This window comes from Haliotis cracherodii, unplaced genomic scaffold (assembly GCF_022045235.1).
Source record: "Haliotis cracherodii isolate W230 unplaced genomic scaffold, xgHalCrac1.p SCAF_10, whole genome shotgun sequence".
Taxonomy (NCBI): domain Eukaryota; kingdom Metazoa; phylum Mollusca; class Gastropoda; order Lepetellida; family Haliotidae; genus Haliotis; species Haliotis cracherodii.
In genome coordinates this window covers 48552476-48578961 of record NW_027266265.1, presented here as the reverse complement: position 1 = coordinate 48578961, position 26486 = coordinate 48552476, and the positions used below count along the sequence as shown (strand labels likewise).

At 40.9% G+C, this 26486-nt stretch overlaps 1 protein-coding gene across 2 annotated transcripts in view; it reads left to right on the top strand.

Annotated features, from left to right (window-relative positions):
• The window catches only part of LOC139454470 (RAB11-binding protein RELCH homolog), a 190794-nt gene that overhangs the window by 33909 nt on the left and 130399 nt on the right, over nucleotides 1–26486 (top strand). For both annotated transcript variants that reach the window (XM_071236194.1, XM_071236193.1), the window contains exons 22-24: nucleotides 4375–4457; nucleotides 6255–6318; nucleotides 8193–8331. In XM_071236194.1, coding sequence (XP_071092295.1) covers nucleotides 4375–4457; nucleotides 6255–6318; nucleotides 8193–8331 — 286 coding nt within the window. The remainder of the gene's footprint in view (nucleotides 1–4374; nucleotides 4458–6254; nucleotides 6319–8192; nucleotides 8332–26486) is intronic.

Genomic DNA, 26486 nt, shown 5'->3' with positions numbered 1-26486 from the left:
TGTGGAGTCGAATAAAATCAAAGAAGTGCCATTTTTTCAGTCTGTCTATTACAGAACTACAAGTTCACTACAAATCAACTGCATACAGAAGATTCAACTGCAAGACATTGGTTTCCAATTGGTTAAAATAGGTGATCAATAAGCTCAATAAACACTGTACAAATCAGAACAGGAAACAAACAAATATTAACAGGCTAGTCTGAATGATATACATTTAGCTGTTTTCCTTGTAAGAATGTGAAAAAAGTTCAATTCTAACATCACATTATTGATCAGTATTTAAACAATGTGGGAATGCAACAGTCATGTAGATACTGATACGCAAGGCTGATTTTTCATTAATTTAACAAAATTACATGAAAATAAAGAAACAAGGAAGTAATTTATTTCCAGAAAAATAACTTTTATGATTTTAATCTCCCCTGTTCTGAAAGCTCTTGTGTATGTTATGTAATCCCAGTTAGATGTTTGTTGTTTAGAAACATACGTTTCTTTTTACATTGTCATTGTATTACCGGTTGACCTTTAATATATATTACCTTTATTATTAATATTGCAATGACTTCACTTTGAAAAGTCGTCGACACACCTGAAGTTGACAAATGTTATTTTTTAGAATTTCTGAAATACTTTAATAACCTCGGCATCCACTCCCAACGCAGTGTTGACTTACGCATTACACCACAGCCACAGGCTAATTTGCATATCACATGACCAGACTTTTCTCTTGTTTGTAAAAAAACATGCTTATTCCAAAATCAGAACAGACAGGCCTTATGCAAACCTTTCGGGGGCTTTACGTATTGTTTTGCATAATTATATAGATATACTACAACAACAGTGAGTGAGTGAGTTGGGATTAACACCACTTTTAACATTATTCCAGTTATATCGCGGCGTGTCAGCTTAATGTGGGAGGAAAGCCTTGAGTGTTTCAGGTCTCAGACGTTTACCGCTTCAGTGAAACCCATGAGCATGGGCTTGGTGCTAAAAAACCTAGAAACATAATCGGGGCGAACCAGGATTCGAACCCACAATCATAGCTTTTTGGCGTGCCTAAGGGACGCAACACTACACTGCGAATCGTGGCGCCTTAGACGACTGGGCCACCCGTGCCCCCTACAACAGTGAGGTGCATGACAGTATATCTTTATGCGTTAAAGTGACCGTATAGCTAGCTCTCTGCAGCACATGGCGGCGTTCAACCATGGATAAATACGCAAAAGGAAATAATTTTTCATGTTTTATGATATTTTCTAAATGACAGGTAACCATTCTATGATACATGTATATCGGAATGTGTGGAGTCGTAAAAATAAAACCGATGTAAAACATGCTATGACTAGAATGGACTTTGTAAGATGTGACGAATTGTCTCATGGCTGGCTGCATGGAACTCTGGGCCTACTTACTGGACAGAGGATTGTAAATATTTCCCCTAACTTTAAAGAGGAGTTTCCCAATGTGTCATTGCTTCTGTAAACAAAAATGGCTGCAGATGTGTGGTCACTGTATAACAAATTGGATGGTTTACTAAAGAATTGTATCCATACACTGTTCCTAAAGTTACTTCAACGAATGAATAGATATTTAGAATTTATTAATCTGTTTACTTACGAACCATATACAGTCAGTAATTCATAACGACCGTAAGGAAATGTCAGTTCTTGACATTTTGAAAGACCTTGAAATATTGAGTTCACCTGAGACCTAAGCAATTACCTGATGATTATATACCTGACAGCAGATTTCACACAACCAGAAACTATTTTCGGAATGAAACATTAGTTTAAAGAGTTGTTACTTGAGATATATTGTTATTGCTTCCATTACTCTGCGATATGATATATTTAAATACGATATCTTAAAGAAGAACAACATTATTGTTACACAGCAAGTAGACTATGATTTGATAATAAGTAAGTGTGTTGTTGTTTGTAATTATTTTCCAAACCACATTGTTATGTTGTCGGTTCATTATCAGAAAGGGTTCAGATTTCAGCCAGGACACTTAGAGATGAGCTGATTCCATGTAATGCATTCTCTTAAATGTTTGTTTGTTTGTTTAACGCTGCACTCAGCAATATTCCAGCTATATGACGGCGGTCTGTAAATAATCGATTCTGGACCAGACAATCCAGTGATTGACATCATGAACATTTATCCAGGCAATTGGGATCAATGACATGCATCAACCAAGTCAGCGAGCCTGACCAACAATTATTTTTGGAATCAATTGGCTTTCTACTTCTCGTCTTTAACTTACACAAAGAGTTGAGCCTGTCCATGTCAGGGTTCATTGTTTCAGATCAGCTACATGGGGTGGACTTTGCATACCCCCAAAACAGGGTACTCCAATTTGTTTTGAATAATTTGTTTCTTAAGATTTGATTGGTTGGTCTGTTGTTTAACGCCGCACTCAGCAATATTCCAGCTATATGACGGCGGTCTGTAAATAATCAAGTCTGGACCAGACAATTCAGTGATTGACATCATGAGCATTGATCCAGGCAGTTGGGATCGATGACATGCATCAACCAAGTCAGCAGGCCTGACCACCTGATCCTGTTAGTCGCCTCTTACGACAAGCATGGGTTGCTAAAGACCTATTCTACCCCGGATCAGTTTGTTAAGAGATATGCAATAAGATGTTGCACTGGTAGTCATAAAAGTGGTGTTGTGTGAAAAAATGAAATTCAGTTTTGACATATTCAGGTCACGTGTTGCTTTTGATCTTCCAACATTAGGATATAGTTCAATGGCTTCCTTGTATTCTTGTTCTAATAAAACGGAGATACTTTTGCTTTTTTACCTCTCTCTGTGTTCAGCTGATGCAAGAGTGTATTCTGCATAATTAACTTTGTAAAGAGATAAATAAATACAGGGTTGGAGAGGATCTGGCCCAAGTTAGGTTGCTTCTTCCACACTGTAAGGAGGTGAAAGGAAGGAATAATGTTGTCATACAGAAGGAAATCAAAGAAAATTTGCTCTCAAGCAAACAGTGTTTGAAAAAACTTTGAAACCCAACAAGACAGTCACGCAGGTGACCCATAAGTGTTGCCTGCTCATCTTCAAAGTTACCTGCCCACATTCAGACATCAATTTTTAAAAGTCGTGAAAATAAGAGACAAATTGTGCCTTGATTCAGTTGAAATAATGTAAACAATAACTTGAGAATATACGAGGACTTATGATAAAACTGAATACGTAAGTAGTCTTAAAATTATCTGCCAGACATTCGGAGATGTGGAGGAAAATTTCATGCAGCCCGACAGAAAAATTACCAGACACGGGCAGACAGACAGGCAGTTATTTAGGACACTGCATGCAAAATGTGGGTTTTGAATCACCACACAAGTATTAGAGGTAGGCGATATTACCAGTATTCCACGATAAGAAATAATAATAAAAATAAATCACAGTAATTTGGAAAATACCGGTATATTGCATTTTTCCAAATCATGCATATCTTCATCTTGTTTGAAAATTTGACATAAGTGACAAGTCAAACTGAAATTAGGAAATTTAGCAATTAGCAGCTGTTTCTTGTGATTTGCGACCAGTTTCCTGTATGTAATGTGTCTAAAGCGCATGCTTTGTGACCATAGCAACATCCAACAAAATGCAAGTTGGGATAAATGTGCGGGGAATATTTTTATTATTCAGGTTCATAGCAAATTACAGATGAAAGAACGCATGCAATACATTGTGGTATGTATTGCAATACGTGAATCATTAGTGCAATAAATTGCATTACAATATTCATGCCAATGCCCGCCACTAATAGGTGTCAAACAAATGGATCAAAATGCTACGTATCCCTGGTAGTTCTAGGGATAATGTGTTCTTTATGGACCTTTGACCTGACCCTTTCAGCTCCAGAGTATAAATATGTGTTATTCTTGCTGTTTCAGCTCCTGGGTGTATGATGTGTGTTAATCTTGCTGTTTCAGCTCCTGGGTGTATAATATGTGTTATTCTTGCTGTTTCAACTCCTGGGTGTATAATATGTGTTATTCTTGCTGTTTCAGCTCCTGGGTGTATAATGTGTGTTATTCTTGCTGTTTCAGCTCCTGGGTGTATAATGTGTGTTATTCTTGCTGTTTCAGCTCCTGGGTGTATAATGTGTGTTATTCTTGCTGTTTCAACTCCTGGGTGTATAATGTGTCATTCTTGCTGTTTCAGCTCCTGGGTGTATAATGTGTGTTATTCTTGCTGTTTCAGCTCCTGGGTGTATAATGTGTCATTCTTGCTGTTTCAGCTCCTGGGTGTATAATGTGTCATTCTTGCTGTTTCAACTCCTGGGTGTATAATATGTGTTATTCTTGCTGTTTCAGCTCCTGGGTGTATAATGTGTCATTCTTTCTGTTTCAGCTCCTGATTCAGAACCTAAATGATACGTTCATCTCCACACGGGTTGTGCCAGCTCTAGTCACTCTCGCCAATGACCCAGAAATGTAAGACTGTAAACTGTGACATTCATTCAGTTGAGAGGGGTCGGGTAGCCTAGTGGTTAAAGCATTCGCTCATCACACCGAGGACCCGGGTTCGATTCCCGACATGGGTACAATGTGTGAAGCCCATTTCTGGTGTCCCCCGCCGTGATATTGCTGGAATATTGCTAAAAGCAGTGTAAAACCATACTCACTCAATCATTCAGTTGAGGGTGGTCCTGGTGTGGGCAAGGTGTTCCCAACCAGCTCAGAACTAGATACAATCTGATTGATACAGTGAACAATTCTTCATTAATATCAAAATATGTCCGGGAGAAGAGCCCAAAGTGATGCATGTGTGACCTTTACCACTTTGGTAAAACCCCTCGTGCACGGGTATTGTACTGACAGCGATATTAGTAGCATCAAACAACCATGGCAGCTGGGTATACAGTATTCTGGAGGTGTGCCAGAGGGTGTAGGCCCTGGGTGAGGGTGTACAAAACTGTTGTACGTCGATGTTATGTTATGGAAGTTACATTTGCTTTGTACAAGGACACCCTGGTGAAATAAAGAGTAGTTTTAACAGTCACTCCCAGACCAAGAAAGAAGAAATGGAGACAACTATAGTAGAGATAAGACACAAACTTAGAGATTCAAACTAAAGTTTGTCAGGGATTACAAGACAAATTATGTCCTATGTTGATGCCACTCTCCACTTCGTTCTGATAGGGCGTGGGTGGCTCAGTCGGCTAAGGCACCACAATTCATTGTGCAGAGTTGTGTCCCTTAGGCATTCCAGAATCAATGATCATGGGTTTGAAACCTAATTCTTCCTGATAATTATTCCTAGACCCAGTTCTTAGAAGCGATCTTAGCGCTAAGATGATCATAACTCCCATACTTTAACATAGACCTACAACAGTCATACCGCTAAGGTTATCATAACTTCCATACTTTAACATAGACTTACAACAGTCATACCGCTAAGGTTATCGTATCTTCAATACTTTAATATAGACTTACAACGGCTTTACTGCTAAGGTGATCATCGTAACTCCCATACTCTACCATAGACCTACGACAGTCACAGGTTTGTCAGGACCACCCACAAACATCCACCACCTGCATCATTTCAGACTTTCCACCCAAATAAGGTTGACCTGATGTGAAATAACTGAAATACTGTTAAACCCAGCTCACTCTCATTTAGACTTTTCCTTGGGTGCTCCAGAAACCTGTGATTGTTGGTTCGAATCCCTGTTTGCCCTGAATATGATCCCAGGCATGGCAGCAGCATCCATGTGCTTGCTGTTTTCACCAATGTGGTTAACACCTGCACCACTTCGGGCTTTCTTCCCACAGAAAGCTGACATGCTGTGATATAACTGGAGTACTGTTCCAAGTGGTGTTAATACTCACTCACTCACTCACTCACTCACTCACTTACTTAGGCTAAATAATATTATGTGGTTATTTATGGTGCACCGTAATAGATCACTTTCTGTGACTTGGTGACCCGTGAAGATTCCGGGGTAGAACCCCCTGTCTTCAGCAACCCATGCTTGCCGTAAAAGGTGACTATGCTTGTCGTAAAAGGCGACTAACGGGATCACCTGATACCGCTGGCATATATCACTGGCTGGAATATTGCTGAGTCCGATGTTAAACAACAAACAGTGCTTTGTACCCTAGCTTTCTTCTTTTATTTTTAGTACTTTTTATGAAGAATTAATAGGCAAGTGAAAGATGGATGACATTGAGGGAGATGGAAACATCGGAACATAATATCTCAATTAAGTTGTTTTTGTGTGTTTGCAGCTCAGTTAGAATATCCACGATTCCCTCCCTTGGCGCCATTATAGAGCATGTGTCAATACGAGAGGTAAGACGTTCCTTGATTATCTCTGAGCTGTTACATCTCTACCCTTGTCAGCATGCTATTTGAAGGTCTTCTCCCTGGGGGACTCCAGGGCAGACGGAGAACCTGGTGCTCCATGTTTGTTGTAAGAGGGGAGGGGATGTGTAATTGGGTTTAACATAGCATTCAAGATTATGGCATCTATATAGTGTGTCGGCGTGAGTGTGACCTTTGTGTGTGTGAGGTGGGGAGCGTGTGGGCGTGAGTGTAACTGTTGTGTGACTGTGTGTGTGTGTGGGGGGGCATATGTGGCTGTGTGTGTGTGGGCGTGAGTGTGACTGTGTTTGTGTGTGTGTGTGGGCATGTGTGGCTGTGTGTGTGTGGCCGCGTGTGGCTGTGTGTTTGGCCGTAAGTGTGACTGTTTGGCTGTGGGCATTTGTGAGTGTGACTGTGTGTGTGAGTATGTGTGTCGATATGAGTGTAACTGTGGCTGTTTGTGGGCGTGTGCGTGTGTGTGGGGTGTGGTGTGTGGGCATGTATGTTTAAGTGTGGCTGCTGCTTGTACCAGTTTGGACTAATGCCAGTTTAATAGTGCTTCACCAAAACTCAGACACTAAAATTTAGTGTGAATAACTCTCTTAGACATAGTATATTGACTCCGAGATGACTAGTCCTTGTTTCATTTGTTTACTGACATGTTGAAATTTGATTATTAATCACATGAATAACAGTATCATAAAAAATACTGATAGAATTTTCTTACATCATTATGTAGCCTGTCTGATGAACAAAATAGTGGCAGGGAAAAAAAGGTGTGAAAACATTAATTTAGCGCTGTTGTGCTTAAATAAAATTACCTATTTTTTAGGTCTGTGTTACCCTATCATAAAAACATGACTGAGGACGTGTGGTTTAGCTAGGCCTACAAGCTGATTGGGTATGACTCCAGCTGGTGACAGAATCCACTCATTCGTTACATTAGTTGTAGCACGTACAGTTGTATATACGTCTTTGGTTGTAGGGAGACCTCTGTTATATATATATGAAACTGGTATGGATTCCGGCGCTCGGCATTAAGGGGATAAAACAAGGACTGGTTGGCTTGGAGTCAGTATACTGTGTCTGAGTGGGGTATTCATGTTAAACTGCAGCATGGTATCTCAGTGGGCAAGCACTATTAATCAGCATCAGTCTAGACTAATACAAGCAGCCTCACACATGCACACGCACACTCACACGCACATGCAAGCGCGCATTGCTATATAAGTGCAATAATCTTGAACGCGGCATTAAGCCCTATTTGACCTCACCACTTCATTTGAACCTAACAATCCTTGGCCTCCATGTGTGTGTGTGTGACCAATCTCATTAAAATCAGATCTTAGTTCTCGCTACTGCTAAACAAAGATCTGAGGACATCCTATTAGCGGTCACTTCAGAACGACCTTTCATCCGACCAATCAGAGCGTCGCTTACCAGATCATGAAAGTGACAGTCAGAATGTGATTTCTCATCATGCAACCTCGAAAACCTTTAAACGGGGTATTCCGAAAGATAGTTATGGGCTTAACAACTGAATCTATATAATCTAGACCTGTATTAGCCATTTCAGAATGCTCTTTTGTTCAGGTTTCAATTTTTTAAGCGAGAATTTGCCAAAATATGTTTTGAAGCGTAGTCGCCAATTTTAAATTTGTGCCGTAAAGCACGAGAAAGCTGCCTTCTGATTGGCTAATATCGACTTCTTGTCAGTAATTCCATTGGTCGAGTTCGCTAAAGGTCAGCCTGACTTGACCCGTAATGAGATGTCCTCAGATCTTTGTTAAACGCCAGCGAGAACTAAGATCTGATTTTAATGAGATTGGTGTGTGACAAGTTACATCATGGCCATTTTGTAGGTGTTGGACCGGGTGTACATGCAGCTACAGACATTCTTCGACGACCCTGTGTATCGAGAGCAGCACGTCGTCCATGTGGAGTTGATCCGCACAATGGCGCATGTTGGACCAAACACAGAACCGAAGTTCAGGGATGAGTGTAAGTACATGTTCTTTGCATGCAGCATACTCCGAGAATATTTTGGTTGACAAACTCCCGTGAAACTCTGGGAATCTGGACAATATTTTTTCGAGTAAATTCGCCTGAATGATTCATTTCGTGTTAATGAATCCTGGTTACAGAGTAATGTCCCTTGTGTGGCGGTTCTTGACAATAGGGGTCTGGTAAATGGGGTTCCAGACTGTCAGAGTTTCACAGTGTTTGCTGTTTTATTTCAGCGTGTTTTGCATTGTGCAGAAATGAGTCAGCTGTTGCACAGGCAGTAGCAACTGAGGAGGACAATCACATGATCTCACAGAACATAACTTTGTACATACAGCCCCTGGAGACCCGGGGTAGAATGTGTCTCCAGGTCCTCATTGGTAGGCGTCATCCCATGGGGATTCCAGTTCTGAACTGGTCCACAACCTGGGCTTGTCATAAGAGACGACTTAATGGATTTGGTTGTCCATAACTTGGTTGATTGCGTGTCATCGTACCCCGATGGTGTGGATCGTTCCTCCTAATATGAGTCACTGGATTGTCTGGTTCAGACTTGATTGTTTACAGGCCATCTTCATATAGCTTGAACAATCCTGGAATTATGCCACACACATGCACACACACACGCACTCACACACACAGAGAGAATGGAGAGAGCTGTTTTCTTCTATTTCCATTCTTTTGGATGGAAAAGGCTGCTGTGTTATTGGAGTCATATGGATGTGGAGCCTCTTCTGTAGCTTATTTTCCGCTAGTGCACTGTTTTATATACTTCAGTGTAAAAAAAGATTTTCATCACACTTTGACGGAACTATTGTCATACAAGAGTTACCTCCCCACAAATTGCCTCCCTTTATCGTATGTGTGTGACCTATACACAAACTGTTGACTTCCTTTTTATGTTCGTTTCACGTTGTCAAGGCAAGACAATAACAGATGGTCATTTATGGAGTTAATGATGCTTCTTGTCGTTTGTTATTCTCTTGAAAATGTTTCGTTATGAACTGTAAATTTCTCATTTAACTCTCAATTGAGACCGTTCGTTTCGCAGTGTCATTTTTCTTACATAATAAGAGTGTATTCCTTCGCTTCCAGCAGCAGTTTAAGGTTTCAAGAATATTTTTGTTGAAGGTGATATTGTGTATCCAAATGTATGATAAAGAATTTTAGTGACCTCAAATATTTTTTATTACTATTGTTTAGATTTTTTTCAGATTTTGCACACTTGAAACTTCTTTTTAAGTTGCAATTAAAAGGGGTGGTGAAATGTGTGTGTGGAAATGGAGATATTTTCACGAGAAACGTGATATATTTCACTCGACACATGTGAAACATATCCTCTATTTATTTGTCTGCTTTTGCTGACCCTGTCAATATCATTGATTTAACAATCGGTATGGTACACATTTTTGGGGAGGAGGTGTAAATGTGTCAAGCCTTTTTTCATATATTACATTCATTTATTACAGTATGTTTTTTTATTGAAAGACTTGTGCATAAAAAAATCATTTTTCGAACATTTGAACATGAGATCAGTGAGGTGAAATAAAAAAAAATTAGAAAGAAAGAAACATCCTTCCTGGTATAGACTTTTTTAATGACAAGTCAAAGAATTACTCCAATTGCCGTTTTGATTGAATCAGGAGGTTTTTTTCTAAAATTAATCTGTTTCTCAGACTCTTCAGGGGAATAAAAATGTCCTTGGCCGTCTCCTGCATGTCATTAAAATTATAGTTTTATTTGACATGTGGGCAGATCCATAAACCATGTATAAAAAAGGTAGTGCTTCATGTGCTTCATGTGCTTCATGAGATATTTCTTGATATAAGAGCACCTTTGTGGAACATACCCACACCAAACAGTAACATGGCGGAGTTGTGGGACTTGGACGTTCAGATGAGGATCCCACTATGGCTTTTACTGATATGTTGAAAACAACTTGGAAAAAAATTGTCTCAAGCTGAAGATTGACATTGTAGAGGGTCCCGTGAACCATGATAGCAACCCCAAAGAAACGTACCTCACGTGTGTGTGTTCAGATGTACCTAGTGTGTGTATTAAGATGTTCTCACATGCATACCATGTTTGAATCATGTTAATAGCCTAAAGTTTAACATTCAAAGTTTAGGGGGTCTCCAGGTTCCCCTTATTTCACATCATTACTGATTGTCTTTTTGTCATGAGCTGTCATTGACACAATGAGAAATGTATCCAAAGACCTTTGGGCCCCATTTCACAAAGTTATCTGCTTTGCGACTGTCGTAAGTCCAGCACTACAACTGTCGTACGTCCAGCAGTACGACTGTCGCAAGTCTAGCACTATGACTGTAGTATGATCAGCACTACGACTCGTACGTCCAGCATTACGACTGTCATAAGTCCAGCACTACAACTGTCGTATGTCCAGCAGTACGACTGTCATAAGTCCAGCACTATGACTGTAGTATGATCAGCACTACAACTGTCGTACGTCCAGCACTATGACTGTCATACGTCCAGCACTAAGACTGTCGTACTTCCTGCAGTACGACTGTTGTACGTCCAGCATTACGACTGTCGTAAGTCTAGCACTACAACTGTCGTACGTCCCGCAGTACGAATGTCGTAAGTCCAGCACTACAACTGTTGTACGTCCAGCAGTACAACTGTTGTACGTCCAGCAGTACGGCTGTCGTAAGTCCAGCACTACAACTGTCGTAAGTTCATGTTTAAGTATGAGAGTTATGACTGTCTAAACACCAAGATATTCACCCCCAAGAGGGAATTCTGGATGGATTTTGATCTATTTTCTTGCAAACAACTGACCTGTAGTTTTGGATGGCACAAAATGTTTTTGTTTCCAAACTGTTGAGAAATGTTCGATAAAGTGTCAACCTTTTTTACAGCAGCTGCTTCGTCATGGGCATCTCGAGGCTGTTGACTAATGAGGCAGTAAATTACATTGCTACATCAGGATTATTTGTTCTGCAACAATGCAAAATATTTTTCTCTTATTGATGTTTATGAGGCAAATAATTATTAATTACGAGGAGTTTTTCCATATTAGCGCCATAGTCACAACAAACGTCAGCTTGCATCCTCAATCAACAGGTTTAACACATAACAATATGTCCCATGATAATTTCTGTGTCCTGATTGGCCGCTTGCGAGTCAGAATGAAGACATGCTATCTTGCATACATAATTCAAGAAGTTCTTGACATGCTTTTCTTAGCCCTTGCTGTACAGGAAATGTGTCTTCCGATATCCTAGGGGTACAATTTGAAAAATATTACCCTGCAAGTTTTCCTATAGGACAAAATCGTTAGTGAGTATCACACAGACATAGAACAACATGCATATTGATAATGTAAAGGTTTTGCATGCTTGAAATGACAATTTCCCCACAAAATTATGTACATAACTTACACACTGCAGTGAGTACATTATCATGCTGGATATAATCAGAAACAGCTGCCAATAAGCCCAGTAAATTGTCAAACCATGTCGAATTACGATTTATCAAAAGAGGCACAGATGACCAGGGCCCCGTTCCACAAAGCGATCTTAGCGCTAAGTCTGTCATAAGTCAGTGTTAAAGTATGGGAGTTACGATCATCTTAGCGCTACGATCGCTTTGTGGAATGGGGCCCAGTCTTCTAAAGCTCTGCAATTCACATTGCAGTGTTGGATCCACTAGGCATTCCAGAACCTAAATTTGAATCCAGGTTCATCCTCATCTTGTTTCCAGGTTCGGCAGCACAATACCTGTACTTGTGGGTTTCACCAAAGTGGTGAATATCTAACACCTGCATCAGTTCTGGCTTTCTTCCCACATCAAGCTGACACGCAGTGATATAAACGAAAAACAGTTCCGTGCAGCATTAACCAAACACACACTGTTTACCAACATGCGCTCAATTGCAATGTGCCAGTGGAGTTTTTAATGCATCCTTGACGGCGATGTATGGGAGTGGTGGGAGTGCAAATTATGTCACTATTGCCATAAGCAGGAAAGGACCGACCCCTTCTGATCGTTAATGAGCTAAAAGTAACAAATAATTAACTTTTTACTGTCCGTGGTTTTCCAAGCCATTTCTCACTAACTACATAAACAAGCTATTTTCAGAACTTAATATTTAACGCATTTTCCCTGAAGCTCATTAGGCCAAATGATTTTGTCAACCAATTGCCAGCTAAGTATGTTCGTTCATATATTTGAGGATAATCATAGGATGGCTGGCGGCCACTGCTTTATGTGAACATTATTTTACTCAGAGGCAGAGAGCTCTTTTAGTGATTAAATGTAATTAATGAATAATTTCACATTTCATGCTGGATAACTAGATGAGTGAAAATGAACCACAATTTCAGATAAACACATTTTGTTTCATGTTCAGTGACATTTTGGTGATTATCTCAGCTGTAGAATTACTGACAGGAGGTAATTATGGTACCGTATTGGTCACTAGTTGTAGATTACAGACAGGAGGTAATGATGGTACTGTTCTGGTCACTAGTTGTAGATTACAGACAGGAGGTAATTATGGTACCGTATTGGTCATACTTTGTAGATTACAGACAAGAGGTAATTATGGTACCATATTGGTCATACTTTGTAGATTACAGACAGGAGGTAATGATTGTATGGTACTGGTCATACTTTGTAGATTACAGACAGGAGGTAATGATGGTACCGTATTGGTCATACTTTGTAGATTACAGACAGGAGGTAATTATTGTACCGTATAGGTCATACTTTGTAGATAACAGACAGGAGGTAATGATGGTATGGTACTGGTCATACTTTGTAGATTACAGACAGGAGGTAATTATTGTATCATATTGGTCATACTTTGTAGATAACAGACAAGAGGTAATGATGGTACGGTACTGGTCATACTTTGTAGATTTCAGACAGGAGGTAATTATTGTACCGTATCGGTCATACTTTGTAGATTACAGACAGGAGGTAATTATGGTACCGTATTGGTCATATGTTGTAGATTACACACAGGAGGTAATTATTGTACCATATTGGTCATACTTTGTAGATTGCAGACAGGAGATAATTATGGTACTGTATTGGTCACTGGTTGTAGATTACAGACAGGAGGTAATTATTGTACCGTATTGGTCATACTTTGTAGATAACAGACAGGAGGTAATGATGGTATGGTACTGGTCATACTTTGTAGATTACAGACAGGAGGTAATTATTGTACCATATTGGTCATACTTTGTAGATAACAGACAAGAGGTAATGATGGTACGGTACTGGTCATACTTTGTAGATTTCAGACAGGAGGTAATTATTGTACCGTATTGGTCATACTTTGTAGATTACAGACAGGAGGTAATTATGGTACCGTATTGGTCATATGTTGTAGATTACAGACAGGAGGTAATTATTGTACCATATTGGTCATACTTTGTAGATTGCAGACAGGAGATAATTATGGTACTGTATTGGTCACTGGTTGTAGATTACAGACAGGAGGTAATTATTGTACCGTATTTGTCATACTTTGTAGATTACAGAGAAGAGGTAATGATGTTACGGTACTGGTCATACGTTGCTCATGATGTCTGATCCAGACTCAATTATTTATAGACTTCCAATCTATAGCTATAATATTACTGAATGCAGCATTACACAACAAACAAACAAACAAACTGTAAATCAACTGGGTATTAGTTGTGACAGCTGATGAATGGAATGGTGGAAACATGCTATATCACTTAGGGATGTTTTTCTTCATCAACATTTATTTTTGGAATCTGACAGATTACTCCCATTTTCCACTAAACTTAAAATTGTGGATTAAGATGATTTGACATTTCCTTGAGACAATATTGTGGTATTCTATGTATATACTTCTCACATATTTTGAAATATAGCCAATTAGACAGCTTCAACAACGATATGCTTCCAAGTGCAAGTTTATTCTCTCCATTGGAGACCTGTGAAGATCTGGGGTAAAATAGGTCTTCAGCAACCCATGCTTGCTGTAAAAGGCGACTATGCTTGTGGTGAGAGGCGACTGACATGATTGGGTGGTCAGGCTTGCTGTCTTGTTTGATGCATGTCATAGTATCCCAATTGCATGGATCAATGCTCATGATGTCAATCACTGGATTGTCTGGTCCAGACTCGATTATTTACAGACCGCCATCATATAGCTGGAATATTGCTGAGTGCGGTGTTAAACAATAAACAAACAAACAAACTCTCCATTGGATCAGTTGTCATCATCTAGTCAACTATGAAAAGAACAACATTCATAAACTCATTTTATGAAGAGTGAGCTACAGTACCTTTATGCTATTTTGTGCGTTCTCTTCTGGTTCTGGGGATTATGTTCATAATTCATTGTGATCCTGTTTACACGCAAAGGATTATTCCAAAACGTGTTGGACTGTGTTGATTGATGTGGTATGATGGCAGGGTTTAATGCTGTGGATGTTCACACAGCCAAGATTACAGGGGGATCTACTTGTCTGATTTGATTTCACCAGGACACTCAGACAGCTGAACGTCCATCTCAACCACCACTACATGAATCCCTATCGTGTTTCATTAGGAGACTGACTTATAATACCTGTATTTGTTGCCAATTTCCATCCCCTGTCAAAGAAGGAGCTACTATTTCTAGACTTCTCTATTGAGTTTATGTCTGTAATAATACTTCATATTTCCATCAGGAAGTAGAAAGCTGATTGTGACTAAGTCAATTTCCTTCAGTTTACTATTTTACAGAAATATCCAGCATTTGTGATATTTACAGTGGCCATTTCTTTTGTAAATCACTTATACATTGTTGTGTGTCTGATCTCATATGACTTGTTAGCCCCCACCCACATCTAAAGAAGTCACATGACTCTTGCTCAAAAGTTGTTTGATCAAGGTTACAATGTTCAAGTCCCAGCAAGACTTTTTGTCATGGACGCATCAGTGACAAAAAAAATGTCCGATAAGATTCCCTATTTTGACTTGTACCATATATTCCTGTGTTTTTTCAAGTGAAGATTTGACTTGCCTTTGCATGTGTTTGTGATGGTGCCACCGGTGGATCAGGATACTCTCACCTTTTCATGAACACCTGGTATCATCACTATTTGATAGTGATTCATAAACACATGCTAATGATATAGTGCAGCGTTAGACAATAACCAAACAAACACACCTAGATGATTGGTTTGCCTCGACTCTAATGTTTTCAAGGAGTAACTATGCCACCGATCGGGCGCTGACACATTCAGTCCAGGGCCCCATTCAACAAAGCCATCTTAGCGGTATGACTGCCGTAAGTGTATGTTAAAGTATGGGAGTTACGATCGTCTTAGAGCTACGATCGCTTCGTGGAACAGAGCCCAGATCTAGAACTTGTAATTAATGCCCTATATGAAACTGAGACGTTGTCTCTGTGTTATTAGAGTTCTCATTAACTGTTGGACTGATATACTGAAATTTGATAAAGCAGACGGACAAAGTAGTTCTTCAAAGGGTGAAATGATACGTGCTATGTCATTCGAGCCGAGCCCCACCTTTAGAGAGGGTAAAAACGCTAAGCTGGAGTAGATAATGCATCTTGAGAGTACGGTAGAGATTTGTGTCTGTGTAGCTGTCTAAATCGGATGACAGAGTTGTGGCTGGTCTGTTTGAGGGTCTGCGACACAAGTAACACTGTGTTGTACAGACAGTAGTATTCCCAATAGGCTTCGTTTTGAGAGGCTGGTATAAAGAGGGTGATTACAGACAGGCTTGTACGCGACTGTAAGATCACTTATTACAGCTAGTCCCAGGAGTTAAAGTGCGTGACATTCAGTGAGAATTAATGACAATTTACTGAGACGATTTTTCTGAAATACTCATCTCTGATGGCTAAAGGCCAAAGCAGCTCACCCTAATCCTTTTCTTCTGACGTGTGGTGATCTTTTTTGAAAGGTCATGGGTTAAAGCCAAGTTGAAATTGCTCAATTTACAAAATATACAAGTTTTGCAGTATTTTAGGTGGTGTGGTGAAATGGGATTTTAAGATTATGTCACTTACATAGCGACTCGCAGGCATGTGTGTAGCTGCTTGTACTGGTCCAGACTTTTGCTGGTTTTTTGGAGCTAGCCCACTGAGATAGCCCACAATTCTGGGTAAGAATAGGTCTTCAGTAACCAATCCTTGTCATAAAAGGCAACTATGCTTGCCGAAAGAGACGACTAATGGAATCAGGTGGTCAGGCTCACTGATTTGTTTGATACATGTGATCATATCCCAATTGCATGGATCAATGCTCACAATGTCAATCTCTGGATTGTCTGTCCCAGACTCGATTATTTACAGACGGGCGACATGTAGCTGGAATATTGCTGAGTGCAGTATTGAACAGCAAACGTGTTGATGGTCTTGTCTCAACAAAACAAAAAAACAAGTACTCTCATAAAGCATCTTATTTTGTATGATGCGACCAGGAGATCAACCTGGCTGACCCTCACTCACTCACTCACTCACTCACTCTACTTGCATGTGCTCCGTGGTGCATAAGCCATCTTTTTCAAAGAAAGGATGACCAATAACCTGGCACACTGACGATTTACAGTTGGCAGAGACAAGGATGGCACAATGGATTAAAATAATTACATTTTCACTACTAATTTTCACTACTAATTAGTGTTTGGTGTAATATATTAAAGCAAACATTTAAGGTAAGAATCGATACTTATTACTTAGATTGGGCAGTGACCAATACTTGTATCAAAACTCAAAACTCCCAATCCACTGGTGCATCAATGTGTCGTCCTACTTGGTACAGTCTGACATGTAATCAGCCAATCACTGAGTCTGACCACCAATTTAGTCGCCTCTTACAACAAGCAACGGTTGCTGGGGACCTATTCTAGCCTGGAGTCCCCATGAGGTAGAGTTACACTGACTGAAGAGATACCCCAATAACTTGCAAAAACTATAAAGAGTAATGAAAGATATCGGACAGCAACCAACTTACATAAATCCTGATTTTCTTTCTTGTGCAGAAATGAAAAATATCAACTAAAAAGATGGATTAAAACTATGAATAATTCATGGAAAAATGCACCATAAGTTGGAAAAAAGAGTTCCTTGAAATGAGTTTACTCTCCATGGGGTACGTGTGACGGATCTTGCTAACATAAACCACACCAAATCATTAATATCTCGGCTTGGTATGTCAAGGAAGAAACATCAGTGCTGTACTCTGCAACCTGATCGTTCATGTATTCGTTATTTATGATAAGACTAAAACACAGGGAGGACAATTAATTTTCATGGGTTTTCAGGGTTTTACGTGAGGCAGATGTCCAGCACCCACAAATAAGTAAGGTCGATGCAGAGAACACAATATGTTGTATTCCAAGGGAGACACAATAATATTGACTTGGTTGATGCAAGTCGTTGTATCCCAATTGCGTAGATCGATGCTCATGATGTCAATCACTGGATTGTCTGGTCCAGACTCAGTTATTTACAGACTGCCATCATATAGCTGGAATATTGCTGAGTGCGACGTTAAACAACAGACAAACAAACAAACAAACACAATTATATTCACTGTACCAAATTCTTGAAATTATATCATAAGAACAAAAAGGTCCTTTTATTAAAGTAATTATCAAATTTTACAGCACAGTACACTACCCCATTTTATTTGCTTTACTAACACTCTAAATTAATTATTAAGGATTGCCTGTACCCTAGTTTTGAAGGTCAAGGTTAAACCCAGAGTTTGGGCGAGACGTGACACCGATCTAGCCAGATTGTTGGATGGATAACCTTGCGGACCTGGATCTGGTTACTGACAGATGACACTCCCATGATGGTGTCTGTAAGGACTTTAGCAGCACCTGATGGCTCTTAATTCACTTCTGACACTTACTCATTCCTGTTTGTAAATTTGTGACATTTCGTGTCTTGGTGATGGTTTGAAGATGGTAATCCTTGTGATCCCATGTTGTGCACTTCACATCATCACTATCATATCCCGGCCTTTGGGGTGTCAAGCAAATGCTTGAAATGCCTGTACTGATTTGACCTGTGAAGGTCCTGGGTAGAATAGGTCTTCTGCAATCCATGCTTGCCGTAAAAGGCAACCATGCTTGTCATAAGAGGCGACTAACAGGATCAGGTGGTCAGGCTCATTGACTTGGTTGATGCATGTCGTCGTATACCAATTGTGTGGATTAATACTCATGATGTCAATCACTGGATTGTCTGATCCAGGCTCGATTATTTACAGACAGCCATCATATAGCTGGAATATTGCTGAGTGTGACATTAAACAACAAACAAAGAAACATGTGTTGATGGTCTCATCTCCATTGTATTCCCTTTTTGATCGTTTCTTGTATATTCTTTTTTGTCAAAATAACAGTATTCTTTTTTAAATAAGTCTCAATTTCCAACCAATACCATATCCATCTACCGTATATCAATCAGATAATATTGGTAATTCCACATAAGAACCTTGAAAAACAGCAACAAAACAAAGACAGACAATATTTGAAGGTTTTCTTTCTTAATACAGTACATTGTTCACACATTCTTTTATTTGAAAGATAACCAATGTCCATCAACCGATGTAATATTGATACTTCAGTTGAGTTGTCATCGCAGGAGACGGACTTATGCAGCCAGGGATTCAATATATCATGTTAATATCCTAACGCCACATAATAGCAGAAGTAGTTGTGCTCATAAATGATGTTTTCAATTTAAGTGTAAACGTAAATTAGCTTTCGTTGATATGGTAATCATTGAAGGTGAGGTGAGGTGAAATGGGGTTTAACGTCGCGTTCAAGATTATTGCACTTATATAGCGACATGCATGTACGTGTGTGTGTTTGTGTGGCTGCTTGTACTAGTTACTACTGATGCTGATTTATAGTGCTAGCTTACTGAGATACCATGCCGCAGTTTAACATGAATACCCCACTCAGACACAGTATACTGACTCCGAGCTGACCAGTCCTTGTTTTAGCCCCTTAATACTGAGTGCCAGACAGGGTAACAACAAGTACCATCTTTTAACGTCTTTTGGTATGATCGAACCTCGGACCTTCCGCTCTCCGGGTGGACCCTCTACCACCAGAACACGGAGGCGGTCGGTAATCATTGAATGTAAGGAGTGCTGCTGCTCCTGATGAACCATGCCTTTTTGTTAGTTTCTTGCTAAAGAAAATTATCTTACACTTTATAGGCAATCTTAAAAAATGTTAAATTTCTTACAAAATCCCAAGATATCGGAAACGAGTTTATGGGCCATTGAAAAACAATTCCATCTACAGACATGAATCGCCATGAAATTAGTTTTTATACCGGAATGAAAGGCGAAAACATTCATTCCATTCCATTGATGTTGCACAAGCCAACAAATGAGAAACTAGAGACTTTCTTTCGAGGCTAATGGTAGATGCACACAGAGTGTCTGGAGGAGGGTACAGCCACAGTCACCGTTGATTACTGTCATGGTCAACTCTCATGAGGATGCCAAAGCAGAATGTGTTTATGGTGCTCCTTGCTTGCCTCTCCCTGGGGATTCCAAGACTGAAAAGTTTCTTGGTGACTCTTGCTTGTCTCGCCATTGTCCCAGAATTCTCTAACCATTGCTAGTCTCCCCATGGTACCACTTGCTTGTCTCTAGTGGTACCCTTGCTTGTCTTTAGTGGTACCCTTGCTTGTCACCATGGTACCTCTTGCTTGTCACCATGGTACCTCTTGCTTGTCACCATGGTACCTCTTGCTTGACTCCATGGTACCTCTTGCTTGTCACCATGGTACCTCTTGCTTGTCACCATGGTACCTCTTGCTTGACTCCATGGTACCTCTTGCTTGTCACCATGGTACCTCTTGCTTGTCACCATGGTACCTCTTGCTTGTCACCATGGTACCTCTTGCTTGACTCCATGGTACCTCTTGCTTGTCACCATGGTACCTCTTGCTTGACTCCATGGTACCTCTTGCTTGTCACCATGGTACCTCTTGCTTAACTCCATGGTACCACTTGCTTGTCTCTAGTGGTTCCCTTGCTTGTCACCATGGTACCTCTTGCTTGTCACCATGGTACCTCTTGCTTGTCACCATGGTACCTCTTGCTTGTCACCATGGTACCTCTTGCTTGTCACCATGGTACCTCTTGCTTGTCACCATGGTACCTCTTGCTTGACTCCATGGTACCTCTTGCTAATCACCATGGTACCTCTTGCTTGTCTCCATGGTACCACTTGCTTGTCTTTAGTGGTACCCTTGCTTGTCACCATGGTACCTCTTGCTTGCCTCCATGGTACCACTTGCTTGTCTCTAGTGGTACCCTTGCTTGTCACCATGGTACCTCTTGCTTGTCACCATGGTACCTCTTGCTTGTCACCATGGTACCTCTTGCTTGACTCCATGGTACCTCTTGCTAATCACCATGGTACCTCTTGCTTGTCTCCATGGTACCACTTGCTTGTCTTTAGTGGTACCCTTGCTTGTCACCATGGTACCTCTTGCTTGTCTCCATGGTACCTCTTGCTTGTCACCATGGTACCTCTTGCTTGTCACCATGGTACATCTTGCTTGTCACCATGGTACCTCTTGCTTGTCACCATGGTACCTCTTGCTTGACTCCATGGTACCTCTTGCTAATCACCATGGTACCTCTTGCTTGTCTCCATGGTACCACTTGCTTGTCTTTAGTGGTACCCTTGCTTGTCACCATGGTACCTCTTGCTTGTCACCATGGTACCTCTTGCTAATCACCATGGTACCTCTTGCTTGTCTCCATGGTACCACTTGCTTGTCTTTAGTGGTACCCTTGCTAATCACCATGGTACCTCTTGCTTGTCTCCATGGTACCTCTTGCTTGTCTCCATGGTACCACTTGCTTGTCTCTAGTGGTACCCTTGCTTGTCACCATGGTACCTCTTGCTTGTCACCATGGTACCTCTTGCTTGACTCCATGGTACCTCTTGCTAATCACCATGGTACCTCTTGCTTGTCTCCATGGTACCACTTGCTTGTCTTTAGTGGTACCCTTGCTTGTCACCATGGTACCTCTTGCTTGTCACCATGGTACCTCTTGCTTGTCACCATGGTACCTCTTGCTTGTCACCATGGTACCTCTTGCTTGTCACCATGGTACCTCTTGCTTGACTCCATGGTACCTCTTACTAATCACCATGGTACCTCTTGCTTGTCTCCATGGTACCACTTGCTTGTCTTTAGTGGTACCCTTGCTTGTCACCATGGTACCTCTTGCTTGTCACCATGGTACCTCTTGCTTGTCACCATGGTACCTCTTGCTTGTCACCATGGTACCTTTTGCTTGTCACCATGGTACCTCTTGCTTGACTCCATGGTCATCTTGCTAATCACCATGGTACCTCTTGCTTGTCTCCATGGTACCACTTGCTTGTCTTTAGTGGTACCCTTGCTTGTCACCATGGTACCTCTTGCTTGTCTCCATGGTACCACTTGCTTGTCTCTAGTGGTACCCTTGCTTGTCACCATGGTACCTCTTGCTTGTCACCATGGTACCACTTGCTTGTCTCTAGTGGTACCCTGGCTTGTCTCAATGGTACCCTTGTTTGTCACCATGGTACCTCTTGCTTGTCTCCAATGGTATCCTTGCCTCAATGGTACCCTTGCTTGTCTCTAGTGGTACCCTTGCTTGTCTCTAGTGGTAACCTTGCTTGTCTCTAGTGGTACCCTTGCTTGTCTCCAATGGTATCCTTGCCTCAATGGTACCCTTGCTTGTCTCTAGTGGTACCCTTGCTTGTCTCTAGTGGTACCCTTGCTTGTCTCCAATGGTACCCTTGCTTGTCTCCAATGGTACCCTTGCTTGTCTCCAATGGTACCCTTGTCTCTAGTGGTACCCTTGCTTGTCTCTAGTGGTACCCTTGCTTGTCTCTAGTAGTACCCTTGCTTGTCTCAATGGTACCCTTGCTTGTCTCTAGTGGTACCCTGGCCTGTCTCCAATGGTACCCTTGCCTGTCTCCAATGGTACCCTTGTCTCTAGTGGTACCCTGGCTTGTCTCTAGTAGTACCCTTGCTTGTCTCAATGGTACCCTTGTCTCTAGTGGTACCCTGGCTTGTCTCTAGTAGTACCCTTGCTTGTCTCAATGGTACCCTTGCTTGTCTCTAGTGGTACCCTTGCTTGTCTCTAGTGGTACCCTTGCTTGTCTCAATGGTACCCTTGCCTCTAGTGGTACCCTTGCTTGTCTCTAATGGTACCCTTGCTTGTCTCAATAGTACCCTTGTCTCTAGTGGTACCCTTGCTTGTCTCTAATGGTACCCTTGCTTGTCTCAATGGTACCCTTGTCTCTAATGGTACCCTTGCTTGTCTCTAGTGGTACCCTTGCTTGTCTCAATGGTACCCTTGCCTCTAGTGGTACCCTTGCTTGTCTCTAATGGTACCCTTGCTTGTCTCAATGGTACCCTTGTCTCTAGTGGTACCCTGGCTTGTCTCTAGTGGTACCCTTGCTTGTCTCAATGGTACCCTTGTCTCTAGTGGTACCCTGGCTTGTCTCTAGTGGTACCCTTGCTTGTCTCAATGGTACCCTTGTCTCTAGTGGTACCCTTGCTTGTCTCTAGTAGTACCCTTGCTTGTCTCAATGGTACCCTTGTCTCTAGTGGTACCCTTGCTTGTCTCTAATGGTACCCTTGCTTGTCTCAATGGTACCCTTGTCTCTAGTGGTACCCTGGCTTGTCTCTAGTGGTACCCTTGCTTGTCTCAATGGTACCCTTGTCTCTAGTGGTACCCTTGCTTGTCTCTAGTAGTACCCTTGCTTGTCTCAATGGTACCCTTGCTTGTCTCTAGTGTCATATTGCTGACAAAATCACCATGATTGTTCTTTCTAGTTGTGATAATTGGCATGAACTGTACTTACTCAAATGGTCAGTCTAACTCTCAGAAAAGAAGAAATGTGCTTTTAGCAATGTATGTTTCAATTTTTGATAATTCAATTGTTAATATTGATGAGCATGATATTGACAATTAGTGTAGATAATAAAATATGCTCTTAATGATCAGGCACAAACTGAACTTACTCCTGCAAGGACAACTGGACAAAACAAGTTGTAGCTTTAATCTAACAGGAGGATCTCCAAACGTTTGGCAGATCAATGGAAGGGTCACCAAAATGTTTGACAGGTCAATGGGAGGATGACCCAAACATTTGACAGGTCAATGGGAGGATGACCCAAACATTTGACAGGTCAATGGGAGGATGACTCAAACATTTGACAGGTCAATAGGAGGATGACCCAAACAGTTGACAGGTCAATGGAAGGATCACCCAAATGTGTGAAAGATCAATGAGGGGATCACTCAAATGTTTGACAGGTGAATGGGAGGATCTCCCAAATGTTTGACAGGTGAATGGGAGGATCTCCCAAATGTTTGACAGGTGAATGGGAGGATATCCCAAATGTTTTACAGGTGAATGGGGGATCAGCTAAATGTTTGACAGGTGAATGGGGGATCAACCAAATGTTTGACAGATCAATGGGAGGATCACCCAAATGTGTTATAGATCAATGGGGATCACCCAAATGTTTGACAGATCAATGGGAGAATGAAAGAGTTTGTCAGGTCAATGGAAAGATCTCCCAAATGTTTGACAGGTGAATGGGGGATCATCCAAATGTTTGACAGATCAATGGGAGGATCTCCCAAATGTTTGACAGGTGAATGGGAGGATATCCCAAATGTTTTACAGGTGAATGGGGGATCAGCCAAATGTTTGACAGGTGAATGGGGGATCAACCAAATGTTTGACAGATCAATGGGAGGATCACCCAAATGTGTTATAGATCAATGGGGATCACCCAAATGTTTGACAGATCAATGGGAGAATGAAAGAGTTTGTCAGGTCAATGGAAAGATCTCCCAAATGTTTGACAGGTGAATGGGGGATCATCCAAATGTTTGACAGATCAATGGGAGGATCACCATAGACATTGTCAGGTCAATGGAAGGATCTCCCAAATGTTTGACAGGGGAATGGGGGATCACCCAAATGTTTGACAGATCAATGGGGATCACCCAAATGTTTGACAGATCAATGGGGATCACCTAAATGTTTGACAGATCAATGGGAGGATCATCCAAATGTGTTATAGATCAATGGAAGATCACCCAACTGTATGACAGATCAATGGGTAATCACCTACAGTGTGTTGCTGCTGATAGTGATATCAACCACTTTCACTCACTCGCTTGAAGGCTTCAATGATATTACTGTTGTGTTGCATATTGTAGTATAAACAATTTCCACTCACTCACTTGAAAGCTGCCATGATATTACTGTTGTGGTACTGTTTGGCATAAGACTCACTCACTTTCTTGATAGCTTCCATGATGTTAGTGTTGTGTTACTGTGTGGTATAAGACGTTCACTCACTCATTTCATAGCTTCCATAGTTGTGTTACTGTGTGGTATAAGACTTTTAACTCACTCACTTAAAGACTTTCGTTGTTGTGTTACTGTGTGGTATAAGACTTTCACTCACTCACTTGAAGGCTTCCATAGTTGTGTTACTGTGTGGTATAAGACTTTTAACTCACTCACTTAAAGGCTTCCGTTGTTGTGTTACGGTATGGTATAAGACTTTTAACTCACTCACTTGAAGGCTTCCATTGTTGTGATACTGTGTGGTATAAGACGTACACTCACTCATTTCATAGCTGCCGTAGTTGTGTTACTGTGTGGTATAAGACTTTTAACTCACTCACTTAAAGGCTTCCATTGTTGTGTTACTGTGTGGTATAAGATTTTCACTCACTCACTTGAAGACTTCCATTGTTGTGTTACTGTGTGGTATAAGACTTTCACTCACTCACTTGAAGGCTTTCATTGTTGTGTTACTGTGTGGTCTAAGACTTTCACTCACTCACTTGAAGGCTTCCATTGTTGTGTTACTGTGTGGTATAAGATTTTCACTCACTCACTTGAAGGCTTCCATTGTTGTGTTACTGTGTGGTATAAGACTTTCACTCACTCACTTGAAGGCTTCCATTGTTATGATACTGTGTGGTATTAGACTTTCACTCACTCACTTGAAGGCTTCCATTGTTGTGTTACTGTGTGGTATGAGACTTTCACTCACTCACTTGAAAGCTTCCATTGTTGTGTTACTGTGTGGTATGAGACTTTCACTCACTCACTTGAAGGCTTCCATTGTTGTGTTACTGTGTGGTATAAGACTTTCACTCACTCACTCGAATGCTTCCATTGTTGTGTAACTGTGTGGTATAAGACTTTTAACTCACTCACTTAAAGGCTTCCATTGTTGTGTTACTGTGTGGTATAAGACTTTCACTCACTCACTTGAAGACTTCCATTGTTGTGTTACTGTGTGGTATGTCTTTCACTCACTCACTTGAAGGCTTCCATTGATGTGTTACTGTGTGGTATAAGACTTTCACTCACTCACTTGAAGGCTTCCATTGTTGTGATACTGTGTGGTATTAGACTTTCACTCACTCACTTGAAGGCTTCCATTGTTGTGTTACTGTGTGGTAACAGACTTTCACTCACTCACTTGAAGGCTTCCATTGTTGTGTTACTGTGTGGTATGAGACTTTCACTCACTCACTTGAAGGCTTCCATTGTTGTGTTACTGTGTGGTATAAGACTTTCACTCACTCACTTGAAGGCTTCCATTGTTGTGTTACTGTGTGGTAACAGACTTTTACTCACTCACTTGAAGGCTTCCATTGTTGTGTAACTGTGTGGTATAAGACTTTTAACTCACTCACTTAAAGGCTCAATCCATTGTTGTGTTACTGTGTGGTATAAGACTTTCACTCACTCACTTGAAGACTTCCATTGTTGTGTTACTGTGTGGTATGTCTTTCACTCACTCACTTGAAGGCTTCCATTGATGTGTTACTGTGTGGTATAAGACTTTCACTCACTCACTTGAAGGCTTCCATTGTTGTGATACTGTGTGGTATTAGACTTTCACTCACTCACTTGAAGGCTTCCATTGTTGTGTTACTGTGTGGTATGAGACTTTCACTCACTCACTTGAAGGCTTCCATTGTTGTGTTACTGTGTGGTATGAGACTTTCACTCACTCACTTGAAGGCTTCTATTGTTGTGTTACTGTGTGGTATAAGATTTTCACTCACTCACTTGAAGGCTTCCATTGTTGTGTAACT